This window comes from Lichenostomus cassidix, chromosome 3 (assembly GCF_008360975.1).
Source record: "Lichenostomus cassidix isolate B80296 chromosome 3, HeHo_3.0, whole genome shotgun sequence".
NCBI lineage: Eukaryota > Metazoa > Chordata > Aves > Passeriformes > Meliphagidae > Lichenostomus > Lichenostomus cassidix.
Window position 1 is genome coordinate 34280386 of NC_139483.1, and position 24857 is coordinate 34305242.

A 24857-nucleotide genomic window follows, 5' to 3' on the forward strand; every position below is an offset into this window, starting at 1 on the left:
GATTTGTGGTTTAAAGCTTAACTGGGAAACATACCTCATTGTTTCAAGACAAGACTCTCATTTTAGATCTAAATATAGGTACCATATGTTCCCACACACAAGCACAGCCTTCTCTCACTGTTATTACTGCAAAAGACTGTTGCCAGAAATGGCATCTTGCAGAAGTGAGGTCAGAGAAGAATGCTGTGTGCGTGATGAAATGAATCCCACATCAAACATGCTTTCCAAGTCAACTGCATAGTCAGGCACTGGAGAAGGCTGCCTAGGGAAGCTGTGAGTTCAATCAGAAGTTGTACAGATGTCCTTCAGGAATGGCCCCCTTGTGCTTGATATCATTTGAGAGCAAAGGAATGAACTAACTAATGTCTGCAAATCCTCCCCAGTACTGTGTTTTCATGCTTTCTAACTCATTTTTATGATGCTGGATTTTGGCACTGATATTTTTAGTGGTATGATTTTGAGTTTCTGCCATCAGATGAAAGAAATCTTCATGAAAATGAGTTGGCCAGTAAAGAAGAGGGATCTAATTCCGAATGGCTATGTTAGATGAGAATTTTATTGCAAGAAAACTTAGAATATTTTGTGATGCCTTCTAATACTTTTTTTGTAGAGGGCAAGCCAAGGAAAGGTGTGACATATCCATCAACTCTTGAATATTCTTCTTCAAAAAGTACAGCTGTTAAATCAGGCAAGTATTTTTGACTGACTTTCCCTTACATCCATTCACCACTATCTGTCATAGCTTTTTAGTTGTATAATACAAAGATATAACTACTCAGAGGCAGAAGTTCATGCATCCATTAGTATGTCATCCAAATCACTCATGGTATTTTTTTATCTTAGGCATATGGAAGTCATCTCAGACAATTTCTATTTTTTGGTCATACCATGTTTCGCAGACTTCCATTTCTAATTAGTTTCCCCCTTGCTTTAGGTCTGTTACTGAATATGATGTTGTACTGGTTATAGGAAAGCATTTGAGGTTATACACGTTGGCTTTCTCCTAATGTTACTCATGTTATCTCTTGGGACTTTCAGTGCTGAGAGTATAATATTAAATAGTAATATAATACAAATGACTGAGATGGTAATACATAGCAGCTTAACTAAGAATGCCACAATAAAGAACTACTCTGTATAATCATTTTAGCCAGCATCCTACTCTGTGAGACTCAACTCAGTTTAAAGAATTTAGTTGTTTTCAGAGGTCTTTGATCAAGTTTCACTCTGGTTGGTAGTTGATATTCGAGTGCATATGGATTGCCTCTGTCACTGAAATGACACTTGGTTTTGCTCCCTGTTTCAGCTGTGTAAAGTTCAGACTCTTCCTTGGGGGTACAAACAAAGAGAAAATTAATGTCTACATACATACTACAGTGCACTTCCCTTAAGCAATCCTTTTGCTGACTGCTGAGCCTGAGCCTTCCTGAGCATATCCACTGTGAGCTGTGGTATCAGGAAATGTGCTGTATCTTCTCCATGAACTCAAATGCCTGGCATTGGGTGCATTCATCCAAGGCCACAGAGAGGTTACTTGGAGACCTACCCTTCTCCTGTACATTATGGTTTGGTCCTTGGAAGAAAAGTACAGAGCCCTTTCCTCACAGAATTATAGAATCATTAAGGTCAGAAAAGGTCATCAAGTACAACCTCTAAGTTCATCAAGTACAACTCAGCACTGCCAAGTCCATCATAATCATATCCTTAAGTGCCACATCTATACTTTCAAATATCTTCAGGGATGGTGACTCCATCGCTTCCCTGGACAGCCTGTTCCGATGCTTGACAACACTTTCCATGAAGAAATTCTTCCTAATATCCAATCTAAACCTCCCCTGGAGCAACCTGAGGCCATTTCCTCTTAACTGACCCCCAGGTGATTTAACACCTCAATTCCCTCAGCTGCTCCTCCTAGGACTTGTGCTCCAGACCCTTTACTGGCTTCATAGACCTTCATCTTTCTATTTTCACTTGAACAAAGGCAACTTTAAATCTCAAAGCTGTAGTTGTTCAGACTGAATATGCATCGCTCAATTCTGTTCCTTTGTAATTTGTAATACCTTTGCATTTACAAATAGGTACAGATTTGTATCTTTCTTGACCACATACGCAGAAATTACTTGACCCAAATATTATGCACTGCTAGAAGGGAGGGCAATACCTTAGGAATCTTGACTTTTGCTGAGAAATGTTTACTAAAATCACAGCTCATCATTCCCAAATGTAGCCACATTTAAAATATCAGCCCAAACATCTCGCAGCAGACCAGAGACAATCACAGCCAGGACTGTGCTCAGCAGGCTGTAAGCAATGATGTCTTCCACCAGTGCTAAAAGCCACATAATATTGTGTAGAAATGGGGAGTATTTCCCATTTCTACACATATTTCCCAAGTCAGGGTTCTGCCACACAAACAAAACACCAGGATCCCACTCCTACAGCAAACCAAAGACACAAGTCTTCACTTTGCTCTTAAATCAAACAGTGTTTGATTTAACAGGATCCAAAAAAACAAAGACTGTGCATTCATGCAGAGAAAACCCAGGACTGCCAGAGGAGCAAGCAACTATTACATCAAACCTGAGGATGTCACTGCCTGATTTTGCCCAGCCCTGTTCCACAGGTAGAAAAGAGATCTGATGGTCACTATCTTTCTGATGGTCTCTATCTTTCCCAAGCTCCACTTGGCCCCATCAGCCCTTCTTAGATTTGCCACCTCAGTTCAGCCATCTGAGATGTTCTCTGTTAGAAACAGCTTGTCTACAGAGATAAAAATCTCTGTAATATGCTTCCAGGGCCATCTTGTGAAAGAGAATTTCCTACTTATTTTTAATTTTTAAAAAGCTACTTTTTTCTTTTAATGTAAATTAGAGACCACACTGTTCACTCTGATACTTAAATCCATTATCTGTAGGAGGCAAAGGCAGTCCTTTGAGTATTACACTCACTGCTGTCAGATTAACAAAAAATCCTGCTTCATACCTGATCAGCTGTCAGAGGTGCAATTTTAGTCCTCATCCCAGAGATACCAGAGATTCAGAGTGCCTGACATTTCTTTAAATGCTCCTGGTGGTTACAGTGCTTCTCAAATGCTGGGCACAGCAAGAAAAACCTTCCCAAAATTGTAACTCTTCACAGCTGCTCAAAACAATTAAAAGATGTTTAGGGAAAACAGGACGAATTTTTAGGAAACCATCAACACTGGAGTGAATTCTCAAATAGTCTGATGCTGCCAGAAGAGCTAGAGAATAAAAGAAAAAAAAAAAAAAGAAGAAGATGAAAGTCCTTCAGTACTCAGATATAAAAGCAGAAGCAGATAATTTTGTGAGGTAGCAGTAAATAAACTGTAATAAGTATTCCAACCGTGTTGATGACTCTGGGTCTTAGAAATAAATAAAGAACCAAAAAAAATCTCCCTTTTCCTTCTAAGCCAGTCTACGGCATTCAGGATTTGGCCCCATAATGATCTCAAAATGTCAGGCAAGAAAGAAATATATCTGAACATGAATTAGTGACTGAAATATTACACATTAGCAAGTATTTCCCAAACAACCTACACACATCATGACCCTGGTTCTCAGAACATGCTACAACTCAGAGGAAAAAAACATTATGCATTAAATCTTATGAGTATTGGCTTATTAGTGGCAAACTCCCATACTTCTTGCTCACTTCAGAAATTCTATTTATACTGGCTGGAGCTTTTGGGCAGTAAAAATGCCTAAATTTGGCACGGAGGGTAGGGGGAGACTACTCTCTAGTTGTCACTTTTTCTCACTGGGTGATAAAGCTCTGATTAGACTGACTACCTACCTAATGTCATGTGACAGGATGCCTTCCTTTGGGGACTGATAATCTCTAAATGGGAGACTTAAAATTATTTTCTTCCAGCGCTGCCTTTTCTAATGTGCTCAATTTTGCTTCAGAGCCTAAAAAGCCAGAGCAAGACCTAAAAAGTATGAAGAGTGCAGACACCTCTAACACATCAGAAGAAGCATCAGAACAAGGTAAGGATTGGGCATCTTGGTGCTCTTTACAGTATCCAACCCACCTAATCTGCCTGCCAATGCTTATAGGAAACATTTTGACTCTGGTTACGCAGACAGCTTTACCTCCCCCATCCAACCTCCCCTCCACAGCCTCTTTCCCACCAAACCAACCTCCAGTGGTGCTTGAAGGACTTCTGCTAATTCAGAGAAGAGGGCACCCACAGAGTTTGATTTCTGCTTGTGCTTTGGGTGAGTTCAGGTTTTGTGAACTTGAAAATCATGCATTATGGTTCTGGGCAATCTCCTGTGCAGGGCACGTGCCCTGCAAAGCCCTTTGAAGATACTGTGAAAGGGATGGGTACCCTGCCCTCAGGAGCATTGGGAACAGCTACCCCTCAAGAGCCCTTCTCTTGTGTTAAGGGGTCCACAAGGAAACCCAGCCAACATGCACCAGGGCAACAGCTTTTCTCTGCTCCTACTATGCTGCTTCCTCAGGTTTTCTGCTAATACTGTTAGCTTCCAGCTTCCTTGCTCCTCACAGACTGAGCTATAAAGTTGGCCAGCATGCCTGTTCCCCAGTCCAGCAGCACAGGATCACAGGGGAAGACTCACTGTGCCCTCTGTTTTCTTTCTTTTATAACAGTTTCATGGAGCAGGGAACTATTCAGCCCAAAAAGAGCCATTCATACTGATTTTTTCAGCTGAGTTGTTTTGTTTTTCTTCTGAGCCCTCTTTCAGCATTATTCCATTAAAACTGTCTGAGATCTGAGTTTTTCACTGCTTAGCATTAGGTGATAATTAATCCACCAGACAGTTTCACAACGATGCCTTCCAAAAGGAGAATGTCCAGAAATAGCAATAAAACAAGCTTGTGTTGTGTAGCAGTGACTAGAGAGCACACCATTCCCTTTCAATATAGATAGTGTGTCAGGCCATCCCCAGGGCTATGGGCAGAGAGGAAAGGAACAAGACCAAGGTTAGCATGAAATATAATTTTAGGCCAGTTTTTTGTAGCTAGATGGAGAAGATACCAGTGAAGAACCTTTTTTGAGACAAGGACTTGGAAGAACCTAAACACGTTGACAATTTTTATAAAGATTTTTAGGAAGCAAATTTTGCAACTAGAATTGTCACTGTTCTCACAACAGATGATACATTTTAAAAGTAGTAGCAACCGTGAGATGAGTCAAACTTAGATGAGATTGGCACCTTCCAGGTGGTGCTCTCCCCCACTCCCCTCAGCCAAAGCCCTAACGCTCCCTGCTCTGGCTCTGACCCACTCCCCCAAATCACCTTTATCTGAAAGTTGTCTTTCTGTCAAAAACATTTCAGTGGTACAATTTTATTCTGGTCTATGACTCAGATTGGCCATCTTTTACTACCAGATGCCAGCTGATTTTCATTTATATTCACTAAGTGCTTTATTACACTGAGAAAAAATGATGCCAAAACAGAAGCTGCAACTGGCTGGCTGAACTATTTCATAGGTCTGAGACATTTGTCAGTTTGATAAGTGTTCCTGACCAGAGCAGAAGAGTGTAGGGGGAACATTAATGTTGCAACAGGCTGTAGTCATCACCCTCTGACAGCAGTGTCACACAGATACCTGCACTGCACATCCACACACAGCAATAAGGCACCAAGGGCTCCACAGACAAGGATGCTTGTAGGCATCCTGAAGAGAATGCCAGTTTCTGGGTTGCCTTAAACACTGAGTGCTGCTGCTGATGCTTCCATACCTGCCACCCATCCGGCCACAGTGACAGTGTCAATGTTCCCACAGGGGGCACAGTCCGCAAAGACTATCAGACAACTCCAGTGCCAACCCCAGCCACACCAGTGGCCACCACAACCCCCACACCAACGACCACGACGACAGATCCTTCCACCACAGTGCCACAGCCAACCACAACTCCTGCAACAACCAGAACCACAGCAGCTGCAGCCAAGACTAGACCTGGACTGCACAGGGTCAGAGAGATGGGTCAGTAGCATGGATGTTTGTGTTGCTCTCCTTCTGACTGACAGCTTTCCTAAAATGTAAGGAACAAGATATACAGCTGGGTATACCATGACTTAGAGGGTCACAAGTTCAGTAATTCAATGTAGAAATATTAGAAGTGGAAAAAATATGTAAGTCCAACAGACAGATTCATGTGAGAGTAAGCTCTCTATCCCCAAATGCTGTGATGATTTTCAGGTATAGAAGTCAATAAATAGTTCTTTGATTCTCATGCCTAGAGAGCTCAACAGATAGGTCAAGAACCCATTTTAGAATTAATTTTGTGATAACTTTCAATAAATGAAAGTAGTAACATATTTTTGTAACAGCTTTTGGATTTAAAAGATTAAAACACTTTAAGGGAATTCTCATACACTTTTTTTTCATACCTGATTTTCCTTAAACCTCCCTTCTTCATTTCTTATTATTCATTAGCATTGTGGGGTTTTGCTTCAATAGCTGAAAACTAAAATCTCTTATTTTTAGGTTCTAGCAGTGTCCACCCAGCATACGCATCTGTGGTAGCTGCAGCAGCAAGTAAGTATGGTGAAGTAAGTATGCCACAAGGCAAGCAACACAGTGTATTTTAGGGCAGCAATGATTCAATAACCTTTCAAGCCTCAGCAAACTCAATGCCTGAATCCAAGTCTGAATTTAAACTGAAAACCAGCCGCTTGGCCTGAATGTCAAAGACGCTGATCATCCACAGTTCTGAGGAACTCTTTCTAGTGAGTATCTGCCCATTTCAGCAGTGACAAAAGCTGGGTTTGCTGTCTCAAGCAACACTTGAGACAAAGAATGTGCTGTTTGATCGGTGTTTTCCTATTAGTTCCTTCTGTCATACACTTTCAAAGGGAGACTTGATTTAGCTGTGAAACACATGATGCTGAGGGCTGCATAGCCAGCTAAGCTTAGGGCTGACAGCACTGGAATGCTGACATACATTAAACCACTCTTCTCTCAAAAACCTTGGGCTGTGGTTCTGAGCCTGGCATACATGTGGTGTTATTCCTGGCATGCCACTTGTTGTGGACAGCAGAATGGTGGCTGCTCAGAGCTCTGCATCTCGGTCCAGAGCCTGCTCCCAATCCAGCCCACAGCCTGCAGCGCAAGTATTTAGATGTGTTTTACCATACAGTGTGCAATTGCTCAGCTGTGCAGTCAAGTACAGGATTTTTTCAACTGTTTGAAAGTTTCTGAGCATGGGGATATGATTGCTTTTGGGTGAAAAGGGAGCTGGGCCATATTTAGGTTTCATGCTCCATAGCTATTTCTGAGTGCTTTCAACTCAGCTTTGCTCTCACATAGAGTCATCCCCACTGCCAAGTAATTCAGAGCCAAGAACATGGAAGGGCAAGTATCTTGTCGGTAATTCAGGTCTTGAAGGGAAGCATAATTAAGTCGAATTTAGTTGTGAGTAGAGAGTAAAGGCAGGGGCTGAGGGGTTAATCTTATCAAGTCAAATGTGCAGGTAGGTATGCATGGCAGGATTTACAGAAGTGACCGCACAATTCAAAGGGTTTTAAATTCTGTGGGAATCTGCATTATTCAGTACCTAATGTGCCTGTAAACTTAGTTCTTCTTGTTGCTTTCTGTTCTATTTCCTATTCCCACAGACTGAGCACAGAGGAGGCCTTTGCTGTCTTTACTGGCAATTAGGAAATCCTGTTTGAGGTTCCCCACTCAGAAAGAGATGCATGTTGAGAGTAAAGTTTTGGCAGCACTGACATCAGTGGGAAGGTTGCATTTGCCTTTAATAAGACAAATCATTTAGTCAAAAAATGAAAAAACCCCAAACAAAACAAAACCAAAACCCAACCAATGACCCAAAACAAATAAAAAAGCACTCAAATTTTCCAATGCTTTCAGTGGTCACTTAATTGTAATTTGGATCCATCTTTCTTCACAATTTTCTTTACTGATGTTCTAAGCATAAATTAATTCCAAAATGTTAAAGTGATCAGAGCTAAGAACAGGTTATTGTGAGCTGGAGTGGTAGAGACCCACTTCTGATTTCACAGACTTCATTTCTAGGACTATGTCCAGCATGTTTGTACCTGATATCTGGCTTCCTGAATTCTCCTGACCTCTTCTTGATTCTGAAAGAGAAGAGCTGGATAAACAAAATACAGAAAGTACAAGTAGTTTTGATGGGATGACCCATCAAATAAAGCAGTTTATCAGTTTTCTCTATCTGAAGAGCCTTTAGGACCCACTGCTATTATTTAGGCCAGAGTTTCTGATGATGACATTGTTCTTAACCACAGTTTGTCTTGACTGAACAGAATCAAATGTTCTCCTGTCCATCTTGGCTCACAGAGACTCACAGATCTACCTCTCACTGTGTGCTGGTAGTTCGCCACAAAAGTAAATTGCTATGAAACAGAGCACAGTCAGAATGAACACACCATTTATATTTCCAGCCACTGGTACTGGCAATAGTTCACAGGAGCAAAAGAAAAGCAGGACTTGCAGATTAGCACATGAGAGCAGGGGCAAAACTCCTGATGTAATTCTTGCTGTTCTTTCCCCTTTATCTTCTGTTTGTCAAAGATAGAGTAACAGCAAAAATAATGGAGACTCTGCTCCATTGCAGGACCCCTGCTTCAAAGACTTGATGTGGCAAAACTGCTAAATGAAAAACCACTAATGTGACTAGTGAGACATATGCCAGCTGGGTCCTACCTGCCCCACCAGGGCTTCTGCCTCTGTCCAACAGCAGTCAATCCAGCACACTCCCAAGGGCCACAAACTCACTTGTTCTCTCCCATCTCAGCTCTTCAAGCAGTCTTTTCTTGCACAGCAGCTTGGACCCTAGATGAGGACTGAGATCAAATCCACTGCTTCTGTGAACACTGCAATCATAAGTCATGTCATGACCCTTGGTGCCACACTGAAGCACTGAGCTGGTAACCAAGCATCAGGCAGAGATTACCTGGGCATCCTCAGGTGAGGTGCTTTCCTGCCCTCTGTGTCCAGATGGGTTCAATGGTTGCACCTCTTTTTAGACAGGGAGTCTAAGCTGGGCACTGCCTACCATGGTATATTACACAGCTTTCATCCCCAGATGTGACTTAATAGGGTAGTAAAAAGAAAAGTACTGAAAAGACATGAGGCAATGGTAGCGTAAGTGCTAGAGAAGACATTGAAGGCTCTTCTCCAGCAGGAAGACCAGCAGGGCTCATGCCTTCAGGAAGCACTGGGCAAACATTCCATCCTGGCACTAGGGAGAACAGCTGATGTTTATTTTTGGATGCTGCCTTTCTCCCTGACTACTTAACCTGTCAAAGGTGCTGACTAAGTTGCAGATGGCCCGGCATGTTTTGTACACAGAGCAGCTGTTTTTCTTTTCAAACCAATTCCCACCATTTGCAAGGTTCACTCTTAACTGTAAACTGCTATCCCATCCTTTTCCTGCCTCCCTGCTCCCCACAACACTTGCTCCCAAAAAAGGTTTCTCTGCTCCATTACTTCGATTTTTGACCCAGTTCTTGGGATTTGCCTGGTGACTGTCCATCCCCAGTTTGTTACAGACTTCCAGTCCTGGCTCAGCCTCCAGCTTGCACAGAGCTCTGTCCTAATGAACACGCATTCCCATGCCACAGCCTCACTGGCATCTCAGATTTAAAGGAAGAACAAGCCTTGGAACCTAGAAGTGCAGTTCCAACCTTTCCTCCTCTACCACCACCATGTTTGCCCCAGCCAACAAAAGCATGGCAGAAACCAGCTTACTGCAGGGAAGGGGGAAATGTGCCTTTGGGAGGTATAGCAGGAGGGAACAATCCCAAGGCCCAGCACAGTCAGTACATAGAGAGAAATCCATGCCTCTAACATTAAATTAAATTTTAAAAGTGGCATAAAATACTTGGATACTGAGGTAATCTCTCTTTTATCCTCTTGTACTCTGTTTCTACTGACCTTGTAGAGTGTTATATACACATTGGGGCTCAGTCATGGCAAACATGAAACAAGGGGAGCTCTGAGGCTCAGAGTTAATTTTCTACCACCACTTTGGCACAAAATTATCTCCTCTGTGTAAAGTCTGCCCTGCACAATTCCATACAACACTGACTGCTGTGCACACAGACTTTTCCTACAAAATCTGAGTAGTCAGCCTGGTATAGCTGTGGTCCATCTGGAGCCTTACAAGCTTAGAGTTTAAAAGCCTTGCCACTTTTGGCAGATGAGCCTGTTACTTCCATAAACAGGATCTCTTTGGCATCTGGAATTTACAAGGTCTCTCAGGAAAGCTCCTAGAAATCCTGTCAAAGGGCTTCTAGTGGCCTGGAAGGTTCAAGTTTGGGTCAAACACAAGCTGCTTACTGTCACCTAAGTTTGCAATGTCAAGTTCCCAAGGAGCAGCCATTCCTGTTTTCTGAGACAACCACTCAAAATGGTTTCATTGATGACATCTTATTGATAAAATAATCTCCCAGGCCCCTGTCCAGTGTTCACAGAGTCAGCTAGAACATTCCCACTGATTTCATCAGGCTTTTGAATTAATCTTTCTGGGAAAACTAATGAATAAAGGCTTGTTAAAGGATAAGTTTGTTAACAGGCTTCTTAAGAATAATTAATGAAATGAAAAGCATGATTAAAGACATGGTTTTCATCTGAAAATACTTTGAGCCTTTAGTATTTTTGAACAATGGGAATTTAATAACCCAATCACCTTTAAAAAAGCCTTTTGTGTAGAAGACATGTCAGACACATGAATTCTCCCACATTATTTTTCCATTGTCTCATTACTTACAGTCTGCCTGCTTGGTCATGTCCACTTACTCTCTACAGAAAGGGCAGTATCTGGTCTGAGGGGCTGTTTTAGTGTTGGGGTTAAAACCTTCTTCACACAACCAGGACAATTGGATGGTACTGAAATAGAGATAAACATAGATCACCAGTGTGAGTGAAAGAAAGAAAATTACAAGGGAAAGCAAACCACAGAAGTAGCTGCAGATCTTCTAAATGCAAACCAGAGACTTGTATAAGTAATATCCATCACTGAAGGGAACGTTAACAAGGCTCATCTGTATGACAGACAGAGCAAGACAACCCTTTTTTAAGCAGGCTCAAAATATATAGTTAACAGCTGAGAAAGCCTATTAATGACAACTCTATATTTGAACCATTAACTCTGACAGCTATAAAGTGGGACTCAGGCAAAAAACTATGTAGCAGTAGTCCTGAACCAAACATGGTATAAATCACACTTTTCCATTTTGATGTCTACTTAGGGCAGGTTCAGGCTGCACAAGGAAGAGGACAGAATACAGGTATGTTTTAAATTAACAACAACCAGTATATTTGTACTGCTCAAATACTGGAAAACCTTGTGTTTAAGTTCTGTGTACTAACCAATATAATATTTCCAAAGCATTCAGGAGCACTTCAACCTCTGCAAGTAACAAGAGTATTTTACGACAGAATACAGGTAAAGGCCTTACAATTCTCCTCTATTTCCTCCCTGCAGGTATTTCTACCACATACATCTACCAAGTCATGCAGTAATGCACTGTTTTTCCCTCCTAACCATGTTCATAGCAGGATGCAGTGAGAGAAGATATCACAGTGTCATTGCATGACAATAGTGTAACTTTTAGGGAAAAAGGAAAGGATTGATTAAACATGGAATTGTTCTTGAAATAGTAGTCTAAAATCATTTACAGAGGTCTTTTATAACATTTGCTATTGCAAAATGAGAGGCGACTGCTGTGCCTGTGTAAGTTTGCCGGACTAAGGCCTGACCCAGTTCCCAGCCCCTAAGCACAGTCACCATCCCAGGACCCACCACCAGTTGTTCCAATGCACCAGCTAAAAGCTGCACTGTGCAGCACCTACCAACATTTAAACTCTTTTGACAGCCCCTTTCAGTCCTTTTGTTTTGTTTTAATTAATTCATGGTTCCCATCTTCCTTTTTTGTGTGGTTTGAAAAAGTGCAGAAAGACAATTTGGGGCCACTGCATCCCTTGCAATCATGCTTCTCCCTCCTTGCCCACTGGCATCTGCTGGCATCTATTTAACCTCTTGCCTCTCTGTTGGATCATGCAGGTGTTCAGCGCCAAGAGCCTGTTGTCACCTTCCAGAGGGCTGCTGGCTCTCCAGCCCACCTGGGTGAGCAAGACTGCTAGCAGCAGATTTTCCACTCTCTTTTATAGTTTTAGCTATCCCGCATTGTTTTCCTGTATCCTGGAGGAGGACCAGGGCAAGATTCATGCACTGAATGCCAACTAGCAGCTTCCTGAATGGGAAAGGCAAAGGAAAGCTCTGTCACTGGTGACCTGTTTTTCCAGGCCATGGGAATCAACACTTACAAAGTGTTTTCAGGTTTTCTTATTTGTTAGTCACAATGAGAAACAACCAGTCAGCTCTGTGCAGCCTATCAGGTGTTCCATGGAGCTAAAGCTTCTGTTCCTCTGGTTCACAGGAACCTTTAGGCTGTGAAGGCAGAGGTTGCCTTTAATACTCAGGATAGAAGCATCACCTGTACTTCCTGGCAGTGCCATTGGTCCTTCCCCAGCAAGCAGCCCTGTCAGCAGGCATTTTGCAAGTCCTCCAACAACTTTCCAGGGGTTCCAGAGCTCTCAGCACACCCACCAAACACTAGCTCTCCCTTGATGGACAGCAGAGTTTCTCAGAGACAGATTTTGTCTGGGAGCACCTAGGGCAGGGTGAGGGATGGGAGCCAGGGTGGCAGCAAGGCACTGCAGCAGATGAAGGTGTCCCTGGGCCCTGAGGGCTTTGGTGAGAACAGGGAATCACAGGAGGAGTACTGCAGCAGGAAAGAGCCAAGTGCTCATTCACTCTGAGGTTAGAGGATGATATTATGCAGTGAGTCTTTCCAGATAATTCCAGCCAAGTAATCTAACCCAGCAATTTCCCAGTGAAGGTGACAACTTGCAGTTGACCAAGTTGCAGCATATTTAAAATCCAGTTGTCCTAAGAAGTACACCATTCCTTCACTTTTCTACTCCTCCTTGTTTCAACCTCCTTCTCTTCCTTCTCTTTTCCATCTGTGTTTGTCTTTCTCATACCTTTTTTGGCCATTCCAAAGGAAGTGTTGGCTAATTCTCAGGCTAGCGAAATCTTTGCCAGAAAAACAGGAGAATACTGCTGAGTTTTATTTAAATCAAAGTCAGTGTTTGAACCCCACCTAATTGCTTAAGGCATCTTAAGGTCACCCTAAAGTGATTGCAAAGTACAAATTTCCCATCATAAATTATTCTGTTTTCTTCATCACAGAATGAGAAGGAAAAGAAATACAAACACATAGTTGCTGTATTCCCAATAAGTTCTGATCCTTTTTTCAGTCCAGAATGTGGCAGTTCACATGTGTTTTTTTCAAGCAGCAATTTTTTTTCTAACAACCAAAGGAGAATTCCTGAACAAGTCCTTGCTTTCTTGGAAAGGAAAGTTGTTCTTGATCCCACCAAGTGTGTGCAAACAGCAGCAATCAGTTCTGAGGGTTTGGCTGTGCTGTCGAGGAACTTCCTCTCATTGGCTCAGGTTACCAAAAGAGTGTGCTGGGAAAACACCTTCCTCAACACACCAGTTACTTGTGCAATGCACATTAACTCTCTTGAAAACTCATACTCACTTAGCCATGAGTTTTCAAGAATGTTTTTCAAGGCAATTATACTAAAGAGTTGTGGTGGTTGTGTCTTTATTTTTTTTCTATTTTTTTTTTCAAAGAGACCAGTCTAGGAATATTTTAAAAATTAATCCTTTCTTTTATGGGCATCTTCAAGTGAGGGGAAAAAAGCCCTAGTTATAAAAGTAGTCATTTCACTTTCAGATATGCATGAACAGCTTTCTTCATTCTAGGACTACATGCAAGAAATAGAGCTTTTGCCTGGACTATCAGGTCACTCAAAAAAAGCTGTATATTCTGCCTATTTGCAGACAGCTGTCCCAAATTCTTGGTACTTATCTTCTGTTTTTTTTCATTAAGATGGTAAACCACCACAGCAAGTTCTAAATAAGTGAAGTGAGAAGGCCAATTGAAGAAGCAATAGACAGCTCCTACCCACAGGGATTTGGACAGACTAGAGCACCTGTGGACATCTGAGCTGAAGAAGTTGTTAATTGTTAATCTAGAAAAACTTCAGCATTGCTCCTACTGACAAAAAACAGTCTTTTTCAGCATCTGCCTCTCTTTCTGAAAAGCGTCTGCCCGTCTTTTTTGAGCTTCAACAGTCAGAGATGTTAAAGAAGCCTGGTTTCTGAGGATACTCCCTGACAATGAGGTGGCAGCAGAAACAAACCTGTGACACATTCTATTGCTCCTATTCTTCAGCTCACATCCCTGCATATGAAGAAGAGAAGAGATGGGCAAATCTTTATGCAGCTCCTCAGCTGGTTCCACACGCCATACGGTTCCTACTGCTTTAAACAGGTTTACCACTGCAGCTCACACAGCAGCATATTTGTACAGAAGAATCAAAAAGTGCAGGGTCTTCTTCATAATTTGTTCTTAGCCTGTTTGTTTAGTTTTTTGGGGTTTTTTTTCCAGCTGGTCTGGATGAAAAGCAGCTTCATATGAATCTTTTCTATTTTTTTTTCACAGTCACTGGGTGTTCCTCCACCCTGGGACAGGGAGGCACACCTTTGGGGATTATCTACTCACAAACTGGTTTCACTGAAATTTGTTCTTCTTAGTGACAGCATTCAGGAGATGCCTTGGCCACTCTGGTAACAAATAAGCACCAGCTCTTCTCTGTGGGTAGGGTCCTCCTGCTCTGCCACCATCACCCCTAGGTCCAGTTGCTGCTGTTTCCTCATGACTCTGCTGAAGGATGTATGAAACTGGCAAACAACACTACCAAAATATAGGAATATTCCTCCTGGTTTTCCTCTTGTTTCTGTTCCCATTAGCCAGGCCTATCCTTTCCTTTACCCTACTTCTCCTCCTAAGCAAAATCACAAAAAAACTTCTGTGTCCATTGTGACAGACTTAGTCCTTTGTTTTCCTCAGTTTTAGACCCTTCATAGAGTTTTTAAGTAGTGCTCTGCATAAGGAGGGAAATTATCTTAGCAATGAAACATGGCAGGGTTCCTCCTACCCTAAGGGAGATCACACATCTTATTCAGCCATCAGCCTCATCCAACAAGTCTCCCTCCCCAAGAGAAGCTGATAGCTCCTCATGGAAAAGGCAACCTAAGGACAAGGCTGGAGGACACTGGCAAGCCCATGCATGACTTTTTCCTAGCCTACATTGTAGTTCACCCACTGGCTCTAGCCAAGAGCACACCAGCTCTGTGCAGCCTACTAGGTCTTTGAAAGAGCTAAATCTGTTCCTGGGATTGCCAGGAACTGTTTCTGTCCTAGTCAGCTGCAAGGGCATTCATCTGGCTGCAGCCCAGAGCAAAACATCACTTTTGGGGAACATCTTTCAGCATGTTCCAAAAACAAAGACATTTTGGGGTTTATTTATAAAGGCAGCAATTTTGAAGAAGTTATCCATGCCTAATAAGTGGCAAGCAACTTTTAGACAACTTCTTTGTGTTTGGATGGGCTGATGGGATAAAGAAATCTGTAGGTGAGAGGTACTTGCAGATTTGCAGTGAAAAACAACTTAAACCAAACCAAAGTATACTGAGGTCAGTGCCACAGTTATCAATGAAATTTAGAGGAACGAGACCAAAACAGTTCTAAGGAGGTGTATTTTAAACATCATTAAAAAAGGTTAGTGCTCTGAGGGCAGTGATATGTGGTTCCTAATTATGGCTTGAAATGTGCACATAAAGGTTCCCAGGTTTACTGATTTCCTCAGCTCCTAAGTTGTTAATGTAAGTTATTGTCTGAACTGACCTTTCTAAATTGAGTCAGAATTTTGTAATCTCTAGTATTTGCACTATTATCAGTAATAGTTCTTATTCTCTTTCTTGTGTGAAAGCAGTGGAAACAGAGTCATGGAAACCTGGACTGAGCATTTTTGACACAGGTAAATATTTAAAGCATCTAGCAACTAGTCTGGGAATAAGTGGCTTCCATGACACATGGGAAAAGCTAAATCTCTTTATTCATCAGGCCCATGACACTGGTGATAACAATCTCATTTTAAGAAGTAATTACAGCATTTAAAATTATAAATAAGATATGTTGTTTACATTTTAGTAGATTATTCTGTGCTTTCATCAGTCTTCAATTCCTGCTTAAAGCAGAAGCAGAAGAGATGAGTTCTGGAGAGAGTTGGCAGCTACACTACAGGAAGGGGGTTCTAGCTACTGAAATCCGTTTGTAAATGAGAAGGTATTTGGGGAATGCCACAGTTGAGATCACAGTTTAGAGCTGCAATCAGTGAAGAACATGAGAGATTATTCTGATGTCAGAATGTACTTAGGGAAGACATACAGATAAGAAAAGTGGGGGTTAAGTCAAACATAGAGAATAATGAACATCATTGAAATTTTCTGACATTTTAGCCTTCAAAACTGACAATATGGGGATAAGAATATTTTATGAGTACTGGTGAAGGAAAAAACCCTACATTTGTAGCAGGCTCTAGTAGCAACAAGATCAAGGCTTCTGCAACCCTTAATGAGGAGCAGCTCCCAGCTCAGATTCTCCATGTTAACAGCTCCCTTTCCTCAGGAATATTAAAAGCAGACTACATAAGATACAGACCAATTCACAATGTAGTACTCTCCCTCTCACAAGGGGCCTGACCATCCAATACAAGAGGCCTTTCCCACCACTGGTTTTGTTGCTGGAGATGGCTGTGCTGGTGGCCCTTGTAAAGACCATTCGCTTGAATACTCTGCTTACTTCAAAGCTGTTACTGTGCTTATTCAGGAAAAGCTACAGCACTAGGGCCAGGGTGCAGAGGGATATTTTGAGGCAGAAAATGACAGATTGCATTAAATGCAATGAAAGGTTGGGCATGGGGGAAGGGATGTTGTATTAATAGGATCTCAGCAACTGAAGTGCCAGCACAGACTAGTGTGATAAAGTCTGATGAATTCAGATTGTCACTTCAAAGGAGTGGTTTCTGGCGTGGATGTAGTCACTGCTGTCTTACTTAAATGAATGGGAAGTTTAATCAGTAAGGACAGCTGTGACAATCAGTGAAGGGAACTTTAATTAGCATGGCGTAGACTGCCCATGGAGCAAGTTGAAATTCCCATGGCAATACCAACACTAAATTGGACTGGCAGAACAGGGAGGCCCATAGAGACTGACCACCTTCCCAATTAGTTGGGGAGGAGTATTTGGTGGGTGACCTTATTGTTCCACTAAGCACAAGTCAGCCAGCTGACCCACAACCTCCAAGAACTGATAATTGCACTGGCAAATAAAAATGAAAAATGCTCCACTGCCTACACTTGAGTTCTCCATACTGACAGAGTTAATGTCAGCTGTATGCCTGGGAAAGGAATATGGATTTTATAGGATGCAGATAAATGCATGAGCCAAATAGCTAACTATGAATTATCTTCCATATACAATTTAGTTGCTAAAATAGATGGCACATGTTAATTTCTAATTTCACTACAGTGTTAAATCCACCTACTTTCTGTTCTGCAAATAAGGCAAGGTGGGGGAGAACTGCACATATGGGATACCAAGCTGGTACATGTGAGGTATGCAGTGTGCAGGCTGCAGGATGAAGCATGGCTTTGGTCTGTTGCTGAGGAACTATTATATGCCTGTGTAATTAAAGCCTGTACGGGAACTTGCACAGTCAGGAAGGCAGGCTGATGTCTATTTCAGGTTTTAAAGAAAAAACCCACAATCATCATCCATGTGCTTGACAAAGAGAGGCTGTGTGTGGCCAAGTCATGTTGCCTTTAACTTCTACATCAGATAAGCTAACCATAAACCTGCATAAGATTTGCCTTCCTTCAAAGGCAGGTTTGGCCCCTGCAAGTGAGACTTTCAGGCCTGAGAGAGGTCAGAAATATTTCCTGCAGCAGATATCACAGGAGAGAATTGCTTGGTGTCACCCCTGTTCCACATCATTTTTCCTCAGTCAAGAACAAGTGGCCAGCCTCAGGCAGTACTGCCCCAGCACCACCACTCTGCCTCTCCCTGCTGGTGTTTCCCCATCCAAATGGGCTCCCATAGGCAAATACACAACACCAGGTGCACTCTTCCCTGTTCTTTGCCTGGGAGCTCACCTGCAGTGTGCAAGACAAGAGGCGCAAGCCAGAAATGTGCTGACAACAGCTCCAGCCATGAGAGATGAAGCCAGTTGGAGCCTGGCTTGCTCATCTGCTTTTGAATGCATCCAGCCTGCTCTGGCACAAGAGGGCCAGCTCCACTAACTGTGAGGGAGAGGCATTTCTGCCCCAAGAAGCAGTGCCAGGATGGGTGGAGAGCTCCTGTTTCCAGTCCAGAAAGTATCCTGTCCAAAGTTTGGGCAAGAGCACAGAGAAGCTGCATGTGAGCCTGCAGGCACCACAGGCACCACATACACAGTGACAAAGAGCAACACCAGCCCTCAGGCTCTCCTAACCTGGCCTGACATTGCAGGGAAATTCTCAAACAAAACACACAAAGCCATCGCCAGCTCTTGCTGTAAACAAAGCAGGGCAACTCTTTGTGCCCTTTGCCTGCTTCACTCTCAGGTGACCCCATGGGCTCCTGTACAGGGCCAAGCCTGGTGCTCCAGCTAGCACCACATCCTGGCTCTAACAACAGGCAACAGCAGATGCCCGAGGACAAACAAAGCAGAGGGAAATCATTGATTTGGTGCTGCTCTTAGCAGGTCTGTTTAGTCCCTGCAGTAGCAACTTTCTTCACTGGCACCTGAATTTAAAACTGAGAGGCCAAAGCACCCATTCTCTCCAGGACTAATGTGATGAGGCCTCCTGGCAGGGATCAGGTACCAATCAGGTCAGCTTTACACCAGGTACTGCATATTCAGATTTAATACAAACATGGCCCTGGCCCAAAACTGTATGCAGCTTTCAGCATGCAGCTAGGACTCAAAAATAGCTGTATTTGACAATTACGAGAGGTGGATTTTTAGACTTAACTGGAATACAAATAGCAGCTGTGACAGAGGGGAATGGAACTAGTACTTCCCTCCATTTTCTTCACAGTAGTCTGCATTATTATGGCTTGGTTCTTAATACTTTCAGCAGCCAGCTTAGGCTGGTATGCCTACCATCATACTTGGGTGGTGACCTTCCCTGATGTCCCTTCATGTACACTGATGCTCTTATGCTTGGCTTGCTCATGGCTGGCTGCTGTGGAGAGACAAACTCTGTGGTACCTAGTAATTTCTCATCCTTTTCTTTATTAAGCTCACGCTTTCTAAAATTACCTTTGTATTGTTTCTCTGAAGTCTGTACTCTTTCCTCAACTTATTTGGTGATGATTTAAGGAAATCTTCCTCCTGCTTTTCTTACAAAATCTAACACACAGTTTACAAAAATAATAAGCTGTTCTGCTGTTCTTTAGACCAACAGCTTTCTTGGTGAGTGTTCAGTTTGTAGCTTGTCTGATCACTGCTGTCTCTTCTGAGGATTATCCCAGCTAAATCCCCTTAATCTTGTCATGCTGTAGTGAAAAGAAACAGCCCTTTGCCCTTGCTTGGAAGGGAGATGCTGGACTGTAGGAGAGTCTTGACAGACATTCAAGTCATGAGTGAAGTTCAGCATTTTCAGACCTTCTGACGCCAGCCTGGTGGTGCCCTGTGAGTCAGTGCCTTTCACAAGGACATCAACTCATGCTTTCAAGGTTGCTCCCACCCAGATACTTCACTTGGATCCTGAGCTAGGATCCACTAGTGACCAATGAAACTTTCCCTTGACTGTAGCTCTCCATTATGCTCTCTCTTTTGTGCTTTGCAAAATAACCCAGACCTCTGAGGGCACCTGAGGAGCTGTGGCTTGCAATGCTCCCCTGGCTGTAATGAGATGGAGAGAGTTGCTGCCTGTGCCTTCCTCTCCAGATGGGAAACAACGTGATAAATCTGTTGCTCATCTGCTTCAGTCGTTGTGCAGCTCATTGTAAAGCACAGCGAGCCAGTGGGGTGGCAGTGCTGGCTCTCAGGGCAAACTGCTGGCAGTCACCATCCCACACTGTGGCCATCAGCCTCTGCTCCTGAGGAGCCCACTGCTTGTGCAGGATGCTCCCAAGCCCTTGCAGTTAGTGGACTCACTCCCAAACAGGAGAACCTCTGAGTTGGTGCTTGGAGAGGTTTTGGTGGCCTTCCTAGAAATGTCTCTGCTCTTGTTTTACCCCAGGAATGATGCAGATGAGTAAAGGTAATGTCCAGGGACAAGGTAATGTCTCCAGGGAAGTTCTCCACATCCTCATTTCCCTCCCACATCAATCCTCAGGCCAGGGGGTCCCTGCAGTGACCCTGTTGCTGTTTCCTTACAGAGCAAGGGCAGCCACCAAGCACACACTGATAGATCCTTTCCTTTCTCTCTTTAGGCTTCAGTTCAAAGGAAGAATTGAATCCAAAGCCACTGGAGTCCATCTCCCAGGGGAATCAGAGTACGTACTTCAGAATTAACTACACAATTATGTGACATTATTAATTATATATTGCTAGAATGCATTCAAATTAAATAGCAAAAGGTAAGTTTTCAAGAAAGCCTAAGAAAATCCAGGAATACAATTTTTTCTTGTAGAGAAGGAGTGAGCACTCTCCACTGACCCCTCTTACACACATAACTGGTTTTTGCTTCTACAGGGAAGGAAATAGCCAAAATTTAGCTTACCTGGGCAGTGAGATAGTGGCTGCTCCCCACCACCTCTTCCTGGGCTCTATCAGCTCCATGCTCCCAGGGTGCAGAGCTTCTTCACTCAGGTACTTTGACGGCAGAGGTCAGCAATCCAGTGTTAGCCCTGCTGACCCAAGCAGGCTCCCATGGCTATGCAGTGTGTCCACCCTTCCCACAGCAGTGGGTGGATGGAAGGAAACCACCTGAGAAAGGGACCTGAAACCTGCCACAGCCAGGGGAGAGGGGATGCAGAGGGAGCATCAAGGACCCCCAAGTTCAGAGAGGAAAATGTAGGCTCCCCTACTCTGAAAAGGAAATCTTCTACAGACCTTTATAAAGGCACACTTACCCATTAACTCATCTTTAGATGAGGCCCAAAGTAGCAGAAGAAAGACAAAAGAAACTCTGAGTGGAGAGATGGAGTCAGTTGCAGTCACCTGCTACCTCTCCATTAGAAACCACCCCAAAAAAGGGGACTTCACCCTTCCAACAGTGCCTGGCTCCTCTCTTGCCCATCCTTGGGCAGCTGAACGCTGTCTGGACTCTTTAAAGTAACTACTGAACCAAATGTCTATGTATTTCCAAGCACTTCTTCTAATATTTAAAGTATTCTTTTCCCTATCAAAAATGTCAAATACACCTGAAACTGATACAGAAATAAGGGAAAGAAGATTAAAAGGGGAAGGCTCTGCCCTACAGACCCCGTTGCACTGCAGGAAAACAGAGCTCAGTGCAGTGAAGATGCCAGCAAGAACAGCTGTGTTTCCAGCAGTTAAACTGAAATAAGTCACACCAGCAACAAAATTTTCATCCCATTGATAACTCTAAGACCGTAAAAACCCTAATTCAGATCTTGACTCCCTGCAAATCAGAAAGTGCTCACCTCCCTACGAAGCACCTTTAGTCTGTGGTGTTGCAGTGTCCCTCTCGTGTCCCAGCACCGAATCTGAATCCTCCCCAGAAACTAACTCTGCCTGTAAGTGTATGCATATCTTTGCCTCCCCAGACCCTGCTGCATAACAAACTGCCCACTTTCCACATATAGATCTCATGAAGTAGTTCCCTTTGAAGGACAAGAAATTCAGGAAAACTTGGCTGTTAATTGAGGTATTTGTTATGGGTTCCCAACCTTGCCTCACGATCTGCTGTGAGCGGACACGGTTCTCAGTCACGCTCCTGTAATTCAGCATTATTAGAATTAGAAAAAAGAGACAGCTATGGGAGAAAAAATTGAAGGTAATGAGATGGGAGGCAGTTGCATAAGCCACTAAGAACAATTGGCGCTTTGTAGCCTTGGGGCTACCTAATGATTAAAACACAGTAGTTTGAACAGTCTGATTGGTAGGAGGCATCATCAGAGGGAAATCAAGAGATGGGGATGACCCAGATGCCGGAGGGGGAAAATGTTAATTAGCGCTCTAGTTAAGCCAAGTTTTGATCCCGCTCCCAGTTGCAGACCAAAGATGAATGTTTCACCACTGACCTGCAGAAATGTGAAAGAAGGCTGACAGTGATGAAGATAGCATTTGCAGAAACACAAAGATGAGGTTTATCTGTGTAATTAAAGGGAAGAGTATGTTTGGGTAGAGCATACCTTTCATAGAACATTGCCTTCAGCCCAGAGAGGCAACACACAACAGCACACTGCTGCTGCTGCACACATGGGTACAAGGCTACAACAACATGCAGAAGAACAGCCCCACTCTGTCTGAACATACCAAGCAAAATCATCATCCTTGATGTTAGCTCCAGCCAAGAATGAAACTGATGAACAATTCTCATTCAGAAGTGCAGAGTTGCCAGGATTGTTGTCAGTAATCCTGGATTGCAGTGGCCTTGAAGAGACCCCATGGCATTTTCCCCTCAGATGCATCCCAGGCATCACACATTTCAGGAACTTCCCTCCCTTCTGAGCAACATTAACACAGTAACTGTTCCTGTTATGTCTATTATATCAATTAAGTCCACAAAAGTGTAACCAAGGAAATCCCCCTCGTTTATGCCCTGCAGGTGGTCAGACCACAAAATCCAAGGACCATGGCTGGCTTTACAAACTCCCATCACCTCTAGACTGCAAATAAAGCATGCTGAGCCCAAGGCATGGCTCTGAGGGCACAGGATATACAAGTCAGCTTGCTCCTGTTGCGCTGACCTTCCTAGCCCCCAAATGCAGTGCTCCCAGACTGACCCTTGTGAAAAGATTCTCGCCCCTTTGTCACACAGCAAAGCTTGATGTTGTATAGGACAAATTTGTGCCAAGGAATATGTTCACCAATGAGTAGAACGGACTTGAGCCCCCAGCTGTGACTTTTCCTTGTCAGAGGCTTTTTTGTAGAGCTTACACAGCAGGACAAGTCATTGGATGCAGACTTTTCAGACTTTTGCTGCTTGCAAGATGCACAGCAATCAGAAAGGACTAAAAATATCTTGTATGTTTCTTTCTCTCTCCTCAGATTGTAAGGTTGATTTGTCCTTCTTAATGGACGGGAGCTGGAGCATTGGCAAACGCCGCTTTCAGCTCCAGAAGCGGTTCCTTGGTAATGTGGCTCAAGCCCTTGGCATCGGCAGCGCTGGTCCTCTGATGGGCATTGTTCAGTATGGGTAAGAGTTTCCCAGACATTCCCATTGCCACAGGGCATGGCTGCACACTCTGGCAGCTGTAGCTCCATGGCTGGCATGTGCTAAAGGACTCACTCCAGCTCACTGCACTCAGAAGCCAGGTAGCACAGACCAGTCCTACAGCTTTTGTGTTGCATGTGAAGCAAAACACTGACATTTGCTCTCATTTTTTTCTTTTAGTGATGACCCTTCCACAGAATTTAACTTAAAAACTTACACCAACTCCAAGGATCTAAGGAATGCCATTGAGAAAATTCAACAGAGAGGGGGACTTTCCAATGTTGGTAGGTGATGTGGCTGCTTGCACATCCTCAGCTCAGGGAGGGTTTCAGAGCCTGGGCTATAGCAAGCCCACAGCTCCTCCCAGGATACAGAGGCTGTGACCAAACAGTGCCTAGTGCTAGGGCAGGGCAAGTGAGAAAGCATTGTTCCCACCATGACCTGCATGGGCTGATCCAGGGCACTGGAAATCCATCGCAAGTTGACAGGATATACCTGTCTTCTTGCAGTCAGTTGCTATCAACACTTTGGGAACCCAGCTCATCACTTGCAGCCTCTCTGGGGCATAGGGAGGGGGTTCAGCGCAGGAGGGCTCAGGAAGCACTGCCACCAATAGCAGTGGCCTCCCCTCCTGCTCACACAGCCACAGAAGCTGCTTTTGCCAGCTCTCTGCAGCCTCCAACACCTGACTCAGCTCTCTGCCTACCATTTCATGGGGTACTATCAGACAGAGTGTTTCCAGATCTGTAACTCCTCCTCAACTCCTCTTCTATTACAGGGAAGGCACTTTCATTTGTTAACAAAAACTTCTTTTTGGATGCTAATGGAAACAGAGGTGGAGCACCCAATGTAGTTGTAGTGCTGGTGGACGGGTGGCCGACCGACCGAGTGGAAGAGGCTTCCAGGCTGGCCAGAGAATCAGGGATCAACATTTTCTTTGTCACTGTTGAAGCAGCTGCTCAAAATGAAAAGCAGAACGTTATTGAACCAAACTTTGTGGACAAGGTATTTAGTGGGCTGAGTCTGGCCAGGAGCTTGGCTCCAACTAGATTTTCCAACCTACTTCATTCAGGGCATTTTCCTTTCCTTCTTACTCCTTTCGGTTATTTCTTGTCCTTCTTGTACAAAGTGTCTAGAGGTTTCCTGTGCAAAACCCAGGCAAGTAATGCTTAGGTCAGAAAGGGGATGAAGTCAGTTTGGTTTCGTTCTGGTTTGAGGTACATCATTGAGCAAAAGGCTTTTGACTGACTAAACCTTGGCACACACCTGCAGTTGTACTGAGATGAGAGAGAGGCTTTCCAAATACACAGTAGCATGACAAAGTACAATTGCAGCCTGTGCAATTTGGAATTGTTTTTTCCACAAACCTCCTGCTGTGCATCTCCCCCTAGGCAAAGGTTGAGGTGCCCCGTCCACCTAATGTCAATCTTGCATTTACAAAGAGCAAATGGTGGGACAGCCCAAACATGGGCACATGCCAGTTTTTCAGCTATACTGGATAACTCAAACTTTTTCTTTCCATGGTTCATGAAGGGTATTTTTCAGTTATTTGTTTCTGCTGCTATGG

At 43.6% G+C, this 24857-nt stretch overlaps 1 protein-coding gene across 5 annotated transcripts in view; it reads left to right on the forward strand.

The window, feature by feature from the left end:
- Positions 1–24857, forward strand: part of VIT (vitrin) — a 53189-nt gene that overhangs the window by 22545 nt on the left and 5787 nt on the right. The window contains exons 6-17 of one of the 5 annotated variants that reach the window (XM_085055235.1): positions 611–688; positions 3927–4007; positions 5773–5973; positions 6478–6528; positions 11226–11264; positions 11366–11422; positions 12041–12103; positions 15886–15933; positions 20379–20441; positions 23125–23272; positions 23471–23574; positions 24069–24295. In XM_085055235.1, the coding sequence (XP_084911361.1) occupies positions 611–688; positions 3927–4007; positions 5773–5973; positions 6478–6528; positions 11226–11264; positions 11366–11422; positions 12041–12103; positions 15886–15933; positions 20379–20441; positions 23125–23272; positions 23471–23574; positions 24069–24295 (1160 nt within the window). The remainder of the gene's footprint in view (positions 1–610; positions 689–3926; positions 4008–5772; positions 5974–6477; positions 6529–11225; positions 11265–11365; positions 11423–12040; positions 12104–15885; positions 15934–20378; positions 20442–23124; positions 23273–23470; positions 23575–24068; positions 24296–24857) is intronic. The other 4 variants (XM_085055236.1, XM_085055239.1, XM_085055237.1 and 1 more) reach the window with 4 other exon arrangements.